Genomic DNA, 12,526 nt, shown 5'->3' with positions numbered 1-12,526 from the left:
ACCTCACATGAACTGCAGCGATTCAAAAAGGCAGCTCACCACCACCTTCTCAAGGGCAATTAGGGATGGGCAATAAATGCTGGCCTGGCCAGCGACAGCCACATCCCATGAATGAATAATTTTAAAAAAACAAAAATATGCTGTCCTTACCTGGTCTGGCCTACATATGACTCCAGACCCACAGCAATGTGGTTGACTCTTACATGCCCTCTGAAATGGCCCAGCAAGCTACTCGGTTGTATCTAACTGCTACAAAGTCAATAAGGAATGAAACCGAACGGACCACCAAGCATCGACCTCGGCACCAGATATGACATAGGCAAACCCAGCCATGTCGACCCTGCAAAGTCCTCCTTACTAACATCTGAGGGCTTGTACCAAAGTTGGGAGAGCTGAGCCACAGATTAGTCAAGCAACAGCCTGACATAGTCATTCTCACCGAATCATACCTTACAATGTCCCAGACACTGCCATCACCATCCCCGGGTATGTCCTGTCCCACCGGCAGGACAGACCAGCAGAGGTAGCGGCACAGTGCAATACAGTCAGGAGGGGGTTGCCCTGTGTGTCCTCAACATGGACTTCAGACCCCCATGAAGTCTCATGGCATCAGATCAAATATGGGCAAGGAAACCTCCTGCTGATTACCACCTCCCTCCCCCGCACCCCGGCCCCCCCCTCAGCTGATGAATCAGTACTCCTCCTTGTTGAACAGCACTTGCAGGAAGCACTAAGGGTTGCAAGGGCACAGAATGTACTCTGGGTGTGAGACTTCAATGTCCATCACCAAGAATGGCTAGGTAGCACCACTACTGACCGAGCTGGCTGAGTCCTAAAGGACATAGCTGTGAAGATTGGGTCAGCGGCAGGTGGTGAGGGAAAAATATACTTGACCTCATCCTCACCAATCTGCCTGTCGCAGATGCATCTGTCCATGACAGTATTGGTAGGAGTGACCACCACACAGTCCTTGCGGTGACAAAGTCCCAATTTTACATTGAGGATACCCTCCATGGTGTTGTGTGGCACTATCACTGTGTTAAATGGGATAGATTTCGAACAGATCTAGCAATGCAGAACTGGGCATCCATGAGGTGCTGTGGGCCATCAGCAGCAGCAGAATTGTACTCAACCATATGAACATATGAATTCGGAGCAGGGGTAGGCCACTCAGCCCTTCGAGCCTGCTCTGCCATTCAATAAGTTCATAGCTGAACTGATTACTCCACATTTCTACCTACCCCGATAACCTTCCACCCCCTTGCTTATCAAGATTCTATCTACCTCTGTCTTAAAAATATTCAATATTCCACCACCTTTTGGGGAAGAGAATTCCAAAGAGTCACAACCCTCTGAGAAAAAAAATTTCTCCTCATCGCCATCTTAAATGGGTGACCCTTTATTTTTAAACAGTGACCCCTAGTTCCAGATTCTCCCACAAGGGGAAACATCCACCCTGTCAAGACCCCTCAGGAACATATATATTTCAATCAGGTCGCCTCTTACTCTTCTAAATTCCAGCAGATACAAGCCTAGTCTGTCCAACCTGTCCTCCTAAGACAGCCCACCCATTCCATGTACTATTCTAGTAAAACTTCTCTGCACTGCCTCCTATGCATTTATATCCTTCCTTAAATAAGGAGACCAATACTGTACACAGTACTCCAGATGTGGTCTCACCAATGCCCTGTATAGCTGAAGCATAAACTCCCTATTTTTGTATTCAATTCCCCTCACGATAAACGATAACATTCTATGAGCTTTCCTAATTATTTGCTGTACCTGCATACTAACCTTTTGCGATTCATGCATTAGGAGACCCAGATCTCTCTGCATCTCAGAGCTCTGCAATTTCTCATTTAGATAATATGCTTCTTTTTTATTCTTCCTGCCAAAGTGGACAATTTCATACTTACCCACATTATGCTCTATTTGCCAGGTCTTTGCCCACTCACTTAACCTATCTATATCCCTTTGTAGCCTCCTTATGTCCTCTTGAAAAGTTACTTTCCTACCTATCTTTGTGTCATCAGCAAATTTAGCAACCATACCTTCAGTCCCTTCATCTAAGCTATTATATAAATTGTAAAAAGTTGATGCCCCAGCACAGATCCCTGAGGCAGACCACTTGTTACACTTGCCAACCAGAAAATGACACATTTATGCCTACTCTCTGTTTCCTGTTAGCTAACCAATCTTCTATCCATGCCATATGTTACCCCCTACACCCTGAGATTTTATTTTCTGCAATAACCTTTGATGTGGCACCTTATCAAATGCCTTCTGGAAATCTTAGTACAATATATCCACCAGTTCCCCCTTATCCACAGCACATGTAACTCCCTCAAAGAACTCCCTTTCACAAAACCATGTTGACTCTGCTTAATTACCTTGAATTTTTCTATATGCCCTGCTATAACATCTTTAATAATAGCTTCTAACATTTTCCATAAGGGAGACGTTAAGCTCACTGCCCTGTAGTTTCCTGCTTTCTGTCTCCCTCCCGTTTTGAATAAAGGATTAAATTTGCTATTTTCCAATCTAACAGAACCTTCACAGAATCTAGGAAATTTTGGAAAATTAAAACTAACGCGTCAACTATCTCACTCGCCACTTCTTTTAACACCCTCGGATGAAGTCCATCAGGACCCGGGGACTTGTCAGCCCACAGCTCCAACAATTTGTTCAGTACCACTTCCCTGGTGATTGTAAATTTTCTTGAGTTCCTCCCTCCCATTTCCTGACTTACAGCTAATACTTGGATGTTACTTGTATTCTCAATAGTGAAGACCAATGCAAAATATCTGTTCAATTCATCTGCCATCTCCTTATTATCCATTATTCATTCCCCAGACTCACTTTTTATAGGACCAGCGCTCACTTTGTTAACTCTTTCCTTTTTAAAATATCTATAGAAACTCTTATTATCTGTCTTTATATTTCTAGCTAGCTTTCTCTCGTACTCTAATTTTACCTTCCTTATCAATCTTTTAGTCATTCTTTGCTTTTTTTTATATTCTGTCCAATCTTCTGAACTGTCTCCTGTGTTTGCGCAATTATAGGCTTTTTCTTTAAGTTTGATACTATCTTTAAGTGTTTTAGTTAACCACGGATGGCGGGTCCCACCCTTGGAATTTTTCTCTCTCGTTGAAATGTATCTATTCTGTGTATTCTGAAATACCACCTTAAATGTCTGCCACTGCATCTCTATTGACCTATCCCTTCACCTGATTTGCCAGTTCACTTTAGCTAGCTCTGCTTTCATGCCCTCATAATTGCCCTTATTTAAGTTTAAAATACTAGTCTTGGACCCACTCTTCTCTCCCTCAAACTGAATGTAAAATTCAATCATATTATGATCGCTGCTACCTAGGGCACCTTAACTATGAGGTCATTAATTAATCCTATCTCGTTGCACAATACTAGGTCTAGTACTGCCTGCTCTCTGGTTGACTCCAAAATGTATTATTCCAAGAAATTGTCCCGAAAACATTCTATGTACTCCTCATCTAGGCTACGTCTGCCCATCAGATTTTTCCAGTCCGTGTGTAGGTTAAAATCCCCCATAACTACCACAATCTGTAACCTCATGGCCTGGCATATCGCCCACTGTACCATTACCATCAAGCCGGGGGACCAAATCTGGTTCAATAAAGAGTGCAGGAGGGCATGCCAGGAGCAGCACCAGCCATACCTCAATTAAGGTGTCAACCTGGTGAAGCTACAACCCATGATTACTTGCGTGCCAAAAAGCATAAGCAGCATAGGATAGACAGAGCTAAGCAATCCCATAACCAATGGATCAGATCTAATCTCTGCAATCCTGCCACATCCAGTCGTAAATGGTGGTGGACAATTAAACAACTAACTGCAGGAGGTGGCTCCACAAATATCCCCATCCTCAATGATGGAGGAGCCCAGCATATCAGTGCAAAAGATAGGGCTGAAGCACTAGCAACAATCTTCAGCCAGAAGTGCCGAGTGGATGATCCATTTCGGCCTCCTCCTGAAGTCCCCAGCATCACAGATGTCAGCCTTCAGCCAATTCGATTCACTCCACATGATATCAAGAAACGACTGAAGGCACCGGATACTGCAAAGGTTATGGGCTGTGACAGCATTCCGGCAATAGTACTGAAGACCTGTGCTCCAGAACTTGCCGTGCCCCTAGCCAGCTGTTCCAGTACAGCTACAACGCTGGCATCTACCAGCAATGTGGAAAATTGCCCAGGTATGTCCTGTACACAAAAAGCAGGACAAGTCCAACCCGGGCAATTATCGCCCCATCAGTCTACTATCAATCATCAGTAAAGTGATGGAAGGTGTCGTCGACTGTGCTATCAAGCAGCACTTGCATAGCAATAACCTGCTCACTGACACTCAGTTTGGGTTCCGCCAGGGCCACTCAGCTCCTGACCTCATTACAGCCTTGGTTCAAACATGGACAAAAGAGCTGAACTCAAGAGTTGACATGAGAGTGACTGCCTTTGACATTAAGGCGCATTTGAACAAGTATGGCATCAAGAAGTCCTAGCAAAACTGGAGTCAATGGGAATCAGGGGGAAAACTCTCCGCTGGTCAGAGTCGTACCAAGCAAAAAGGAAGATGGTTGTGGTTGTTGGAGCTCTATCATCTAAGCTCCAGGACATCACTGCAGGAGTTCCTCAGGGTAGTATCCTAGGCCCAATCACCTTCAGCTGCTTCATCAATGACCTTCCTTCAATCATAAGGTCAGAGGTGGGGATGTTCGCTGATGATTGCACAATGTTCAACACCATTCATGACTCCTCAGATATTGATGCAGTCCGTGTAGAAATGCAGCAAGACCTGGACAATATCCAGGCTTGGGTTGATAAGTGGCAAGTCACATTCGCACCCCATAAGTACCAAGCAATGACCATCTCCAAGAAGAGAGAATCTAACCATCTCCCTTTGACATTCAATGGCTTTATGATCGCTGAATCCCCCATTATCAACATCCTGGGACTTACCATTGACCTGAAACTGACCTGGAGTAGCCATATAAATACCATGGCTCCAAGAGCAGGTCAAAGGCTAGGAATCCTGTGGTGAGCAAGTCACCTCCTGACTCCCCAAAGCCTGTCCACCATCTACAAGGCACAAGTCAGGAGTGTGATGGAATACTCTCCAACTGGATGAATGGTGCAGCTCAAACAACACTCAAGAAGCTTGACACCATCCAGGACAAAACAGCCCATTGATTGGCACCCCATCCACAAACATTCACTCCCTCCACCACCAACACACAGTGGCAGCAGTGTGTACCATCTACAAGACGTACTGCAGCAACGCACCAAGGCTCCTCAGACAGCACCTTCAAACCCCGTGACGACCACCTATAAGGATAAGGGCAGCAGATGCATGGGAACACCACCACCTGAAAGTTCCCCTCTAAGCTACACACCATCCTGACATGAAACTATACCGCCATTCCTTCACTGTCGCTGGGTCAAAATCCTAGAACTCCCTTCCTAGCAGCACTATGGGTGCACCTACCCCACACAGACTGCAGTGGTTCAAGAAGGCGGCTTATCACCACCCTCTAATGGGTACTTAGGGATGGGCAATAAATGCTGGTCTAGCCAATGACACCGACATCCCATGACCAAATAAAAAAAAACGGGCTGGCTGGCCTTCAAAAATGGCACCGTTGCCTGTGTACAGGCAGCAAACGCCCTTTCAAGTGTCAGAGAGCCCTCGCCCTCCACGTGATTGGGGGGAGGCGGGGGGAGGGGGTGCAGCCCGACTGGCACATTATCGTGGGCTGCTGGTGGAAGATCATGGCGGCATGGCAGCTCATGGCCCACACATGCGGGCTACCATTTTCTTCACCCGCTGCCACTCCTGTGGCAGCTGCCTAAAATTCAGCCCAAAGCATGGGAACGAGCAAATAAAGCACAGAAAAATATACCTTATCGATTGCAGAACAGAATCAGAAAAGCCAATAGAATGTTGAACTATGTTGCCAAAATAGCTAAGGAGGTTGAGATCAAACTCTACAGTGTTCTGGTTCGACAGCATCTTGAACACTGTGACCACTGAGACACAACTGAGCCATTCAAGTGCTGAAGGCAATGAAAAAAAATGGTCACAAGGCTGATCACTAATACCAAAAGTCTGAGTTATAGAGAAACTTGGGCTTTACAGTTTCAGGAGAAGGTTTCTGAGAAGTGATCTTATAGAGGTTTTAAAATAGTTAATGTAATGGAAAAAGCAAATCCAGTATATATTACTGTACTTTAAATTTGGAGAGTAGAACGGGGGAAACAGATTCAAACTAGTGAAAGGTAAATTTAGGGCAGATATCTGGAAGTTTTACGGGATACAGTATGGAGATATAAAACACAGAATTGTTAAGAAACAACTGGTGGCTGCAAATGGGGAGCACTTTAGGGTCTTTCTAAATGGATGAACTAAGAAGGGTTCAATTATCTTTTTCATCTGTAATTATCTTGCAATCCATTTTAAACTGTTAATTGTTTTCTCACCTGTGCTGTAACTGATTCAATGAGGTCAACTTTTTCTCCTTCCTGAGATTCAAAGTGGAGGATCTGATCATAATTTGTTTCGTTGAACCCCACTTTATTAACATTATCAAAAAGACTTAGCAGGTGAGTCTGAAACAGTCAAAACATTTTATTTTAATATGCTTACATATGGCTAGAATATGTTTAATACTTGTGTTAAACATTATTTTACAATACATGTTCAGTTTATTCTAAAATTAAATATTCAGCATTATCTGAGTATAATATTTTCCCCTCACTTTTGTAACTTTTCTTGTATGACCTATTTGCATGTGGGCTGTCAGTACTTTTCGGCACAGATATTGGTCTGAAACTTCATCCATGTTGCGTAGGTCTCCCGACATAACTGGGAAACTGGTAGAAAAGCACCGGATTCTGCCATTTCAAGAGGTTTCGTACTTATCTTAATGGGACCGAACATTAGTTGGCTCTTAAAAGGCAAATGACAGCTGGAGGCAAAGCCAGGTATGGAATCTCTACGCCAGGAGTTCCCACTCCTGAGACTGGGCGGGGACTCAGGGTAATCGTGAAACCCTGTATTTGAAGCGAGTGCAAAGAAAGTGACCTCCACAGGAGTGCATGTGAGTGCCCCCAGTGGCAGACTGAAAAAACTTTTAGCATATATCAGCCCTCTTGCTGGTAACAGTAAATTATTTTTCATCATAATCTAGTTGGCCTTGTGGGAAACTATGCAAAAAATAAACTGGAGTTATGGCAGTAGTGATGTTGGAAACTAGAGCATCCCAGAGGTCAGATTAAAATCAGTCTACCTGTATAGTATGAGAGTCAGAGGCTTGACCAAGGATTTCCAGTAAAGCAGGGTCAGAAACAAAGAAAAATCTGGGAAATAAAAGACGTTTGTTTTCCAGATATCCAGTAAGTGATTTCTGACACATCTCTAGTTGCTCCAGTAAATGTGGTAAAAGCTGAGATAAAGTCTCGTCGCCTACACAGCACTGCACAATGTTTATATTGTCATGAGCTCTCTGCATGATCTTCTGCCATGACTTGTCAATGTTCTGGAATCTTTTGGCCTCCTGAAGTAGAGCATAGGGGTTAGTTTTAACCAAAATAATTGCAAGCATGCTACATATTGTAATACTTCATTTTTTAGATGCTTTATTTAAAGACTTTTATACCACATTAAAATAATTAGACCATATAAACCAAAGAAATATAAAAGATGATACAGCACCAATTCCCTAACAGCAGCTATTAAAATCCGAGGGTTTGTATGTGCCGTTGTCACGTGATTATGATGTTGTAATGAAGTTAAATTCGATTAATGAGAGCGAAGCACTCAGAAACACACAAATTATCATGGATATTGATTAGGTGCAATAGTTAGGGCACCAATATGACTGGTTAATAGAATTATTTATTCATACCATATTACACCATCCTGTTCCTCAAAAAACTAACTCAAGACACCTCTGTCCTTGCAAACTACCGCCCATCTCCAACCTGTCTTTCCCCTTCAAAGTCCTTGAACGTGCTGTTGTCTCCCAAATCCATGCCTGTCTTTCCTGGAACTCCATATTTGAATCTCTCCATCAGATTTCCACACTTGTACTAAAACAGCTCTTAGTAAAGTCACAAATGAAATCCTATATGACAGTGACAAAGGTAAACTATCCCTCCTTGTCCTTCTCAACCTGCCTGCAGCCTTTGACACAGTTGGCCACACTTCTCCAACGATTCATTGTTCTCTTTTCCCTTAACCATCCTCCTCTGCCTTTCTTTCTCTCATGTCATCTCCCTTCCTTTCCTTTTCTCTCTCCCCCTTCCTTGATGGCCAATTATGTATCAATTAGGTGTTTAAATGTATTCAGGTGGTGGATATTAATTGGGGACTCATAGGAGCAGGCTTAAAGAGAGGTTGTTGTTTGGAGGTATATGATAGGCAATGCGTGTCTCTGTCATCAAAATATTCAAGTGTATAAAGACTAGGCTCCAGTGTTTTATACTTCACTTCCTGGCTATCTGAGCTCGAACACTGGCCTGGGTCCAGTTATGCCAGTGCCTTCTAACCTGGCATTAACTTCCTGCGTGCAACACCACAGATGATTAACTTAAAAACTAACAAGTTTTCATCAAATGATCAGATCATAATTCTACCTCCTCACCTGCAAAGAAAAAATCCTCTGGTTCTCCCATAGGGCTTTAATTACACTTGCCTGTTTAATGATGCTGGTGCTTTGTGTTGCAAGTTTAGCTACAAGCGGGAGTGGCGGCTGGCAAAAAAATGGCAGCCCACACACACGAGCCATGTGCCACCATGCCGCTGCAATCTCCCGCGCAGCAGCTCATTTAAATACCCCAGTTGCCCTGCCTCCCGACAATCATTTGGAAGGGCAGGCTCTCAGACGCCGGCAATGGTGTCAGCTGCCTGTGCGCAGATGCTTGCAGCATTTTTAGAGGGCAGCCAGCCCTGGTGGCTAATTTAAATTTTTAAAGGAAACAACCCCGCCCTCCCCCCCCCAACTGTTCAAATCAAAATTCTATAGCCCCTTTCCTACCCCCCCAATAACAATAAAATGAAGTATCTGCCCTTCCCCAACCCCCACCAAAACACCTACCTTTCAAATATGACCTTCTCCCCCCACATACTGAACAAAGTTCACAGTTCACCCCTTCCCACCATCCCCTATACTAATGACAAACAGTTGACCACGTTCCCTCGCCGCACTAAAATTCTCATCTTCCCCCCTTACCCCACCACTGCGGCGCCTGCTTTCCCCAGACAGGAAAGTGAAGGCGTGGGAGTGCCAGTTGCCGCTGTAAAGATCACGACTCGACCGTTAGATCGCAGGTAAATGTATTTAAATGTATGCATTTCATTAATTACCATATGTTAATCCAGGTCCTATCACCCAGCGGCGGAGAGGCCACCACGGAGCCTCGCCGCTGCCGGGAAGATCTTTACCGGCACTCCTGGCGTCAGGCTCCATGGTGAGCTGCTGACGGAATGGTCTTCTTTCCCCCCCCCCCGCCGCCACATAGCCCGATGTCGGCGGCCCTGTAAAATCCAGCCCAATGTTACATGAAATGTAGCCGTAAGTAAATGTGTTCGAGGAGGATTTAATTTATGTAGACTAGAGCACCAATCAACTCTGGCTTCCAGAAGGTGAGATTCAGGGTCCTAACTTGCTGCCATGAGCAGCACAGTCCAACACTTCAGCAGAGGCAAGGATGGAAAGCATAGGACTAATAATTACAGAAGGATAAAAATAATCAGTGTTAGTCATTTACTTTCTTATTTACAAATGATCAAAACATACTTGACCACTATAATTTTAGACATCATTTGCAAATACACAGAATTGTAATTTTGAAAGCACAGCACAGAATTCTCAAAATAAACAAATTTTACTTTCCCAGATTATACAAACCTGCGGCAGTTGTTTTGCAATATCTCCACCAACAAACACGGCTTCCAGGTAAATCCAAAGGTTCTGAACTGTGAGCCAGTTTTCAATTATTTCTGTGGTATTTGAGAGCTTCTGCACCCACTGTTGAATGGTGGGCTTGAATGGTGCATTGTACCTGTCAGCAAAGCAACCACAACTTTGATAAAAATCATACACTGCAACAAAGATGCTTTGACATTAACATGACAATTTTTTTTATCAGTCAAGTTTCTAATTCTTCCTTTGTGCCCTTTAATCAAATCACTAATCATAAAAAGCAAGTTGACTGAATAAAATCTATCAATTTCCTTCGGAATTTTGAACATTTCTTTTGAAACTTAATTAGGAAAAAAGGTTTTCAAAGTGTTTTGCTCCCCTGATGACTTCACCTAAGTATACAAAATTCAACGCAACACCAGGATAGGAAGGGATCAGACTCATAGCAATGACCTAATTAGTGGTATAGTCTAGTGGTTGGACGACTCAGCCATAGGCATCAGCAGTGACATGGAACAATTATATTCAAACCCTTAATTGTTGTATGTTCATTTAAACCTGAGGCCTACTGTGAACTACAGCGTTCTTCAGTAGGAATAACTACACATTTTAAAACACCTATTACATTTTCTTACCTAAAGTAAACAACAGAAAGGTTATTACAATGTTTCATTAAGTACAAGAAAATGATTTAACAAGGGTTTAAAGGATATTTATAAACTGTTTGATCTTTATTCTTGCGGTTTAAGTCTAGTGAAGCCTTTAACCAAATTACAGTTTTGTAATTCAATTCCATAATTTCACGTATAAAAAATATACATTATTATCCAGTTACCTGTTACTCATTAATGAGCCAAGTATCATGAGGCTGTCCTCCATTAGTGCAATGTTCTCAGTGGTATCTGATCCTTTGAGGAGCAACTCACCCCTCGTTTTGAATGGAGCAAAAGTAAGCACATGACCACTCCATTCATTAATAACAGCTTTCAGCTTTGCTTCAATATCCTTTTCTTTTCCTGCACTAATACAAATGTCCTGAAAAATAAGTTTTGTTTATTTAGTAACCAGTGCAATATATTAATTGCAGCGTCTATTGAACCTTTGCTTTTATGGTAAGTTTATTTTTATTCATTCTCAGAATGTGGGCATTTCCATCTTTAATTGCCCTAAAAAGAAGTTGGTCGGCCTTCCTCTTGAACTATGGCAACTGAGTGACTTGCTAAGCTTTGGATAATTATCTGAAGAGAAAAGATTTGCATGGCTCCAGGGAAAAGGCAGGGGAGTGGGACTAGCTGAGCTGCTCTTGTAGAGAGACAGCACGGATACAACAGATCAAATGGCCTCCGTCTGTGCTGTAACCATTCTCGGATTCTTTCAGAGGGCAGTTAAGACTCAACCACATTTGGGGCTGGATTTTGTTCCCAGCCCGACACTGGTTTCATGGCAGGGGGTGTGATGGGGTGGGGTAGGGCGGCAGAGAATTGGAGCGGCAGCGGCTCATCACAAAATCCGATGCTGGGATTGCCGGCTCGCCTTTTCCCGTTAGCAGGGAAACTCCATGGCAGTACCTCCACTGCTCTGCGACGGGACCCTGGTTTAAATATTTAAATTACATGTTTGCATTAATTAAAATCTAATCCGCAGCGATCTTACATTCACTTTGCGATCTTTAGCATGGCGTCCAGCACTCATATGCCTCCACTTTCCCGTCAAGGGAAAGCTGGTGCTACCGAGGTGGGGAAGGGGTCAACTCTGCACTTTGTGTATAGGGAAGGAAGGGAAATGGGTCAACTCTGCACTTTGTGTATAGGGAAGGAAGGGAAATGGGTCAACTCTGCACTTTGTGTATGAGGAAGGGGTCAACTCTGCACTTTGTGTATAGGGAAGGAAGGGAAATGGGTCAACTCTGCACTTTGTGTATAGGGAAGGAAGGGAAATGGGTCAACTCTGCACTTTGTGTATAGGGAAGGGGTGAGGAAGGGGTCAACTCTGCACTTTGTGTATAGGGAAGGGGTGAGGAAGGGGTCAACTCTGCACTTTGTGTAAGGGAAGGGGTGAGGAAGGGGTCAACTCTGCACTTTGTGTATAGGGAAGGGGTGAGGAAGGGGTCAACTCTGCACTTTGTGTATAGGCGGGGTGAGAAAGGGGTCAACTCTGCACTTTGCGTATAGGGAAGGGGTGAGGAAGGGGTCAACTCTGCACTTTGCGTATAGGGAAGGGGTGAGGAAGGGGTCAACTCTGCACTTTGTGTATAGGGAAGGGGTGAGAAAGGGGTCAACTCTGCACTTTGTGTATAAGGAAGGGGTGAGGAAGGGGTCAACTCTGCACTTTTTATATAGGGAAGGGGGAAGGAGTTATTTCTGCACTTTGTTGAACTGTCAGCAGGGCTGGCAGCCTTTTAAAATGGCGCCAGCACTTGCTTTCGCATTGGTGACACTGTGAACGGCATCTCCAATGCCGTCCCCACCATGTAATTGGGGAGGGCGGCCACCCACCGCAGAATCGCGGCGGCGCAGGTCCCATGGGGGACAGCCGCCATTTCGGCAGGACTACAAAATCCAACCCATGATG

General features: G+C 44.0%; 1 protein-coding gene across 2 annotated transcripts in view; it reads right to left on the bottom strand.

Annotated features, from left to right (window-relative positions):
• The window catches only part of dnah5l (dynein, axonemal, heavy chain 5 like), a 472,330-nt gene that overhangs the window by 263,463 nt on the left and 196,341 nt on the right, over nucleotides 1–12,526 (bottom strand). For both annotated transcript variants that reach the window (XM_068012046.1, XM_068012056.1), the window contains exons 34-37: nucleotides 10,791–10,990; nucleotides 9,941–10,094; nucleotides 7,319–7,585; nucleotides 6,510–6,638 (exon numbers count right to left, since the gene is read on the bottom strand). In XM_068012046.1, coding sequence (XP_067868147.1) covers nucleotides 6,510–6,638; nucleotides 7,319–7,585; nucleotides 9,941–10,094; nucleotides 10,791–10,990 — 750 coding nt within the window. The remainder of the gene's footprint in view (nucleotides 1–6,509; nucleotides 6,639–7,318; nucleotides 7,586–9,940; nucleotides 10,095–10,790; nucleotides 10,991–12,526) is intronic.

This window comes from Heterodontus francisci, chromosome 2, assembly GCF_036365525.1.
Source record: "Heterodontus francisci isolate sHetFra1 chromosome 2, sHetFra1.hap1, whole genome shotgun sequence".
Lineage (NCBI taxonomy): Eukaryota > Metazoa > Chordata > Chondrichthyes > Heterodontiformes > Heterodontidae > Heterodontus > Heterodontus francisci.
This window is presented reverse-complemented; position numbering and strand designations above follow the sequence as displayed.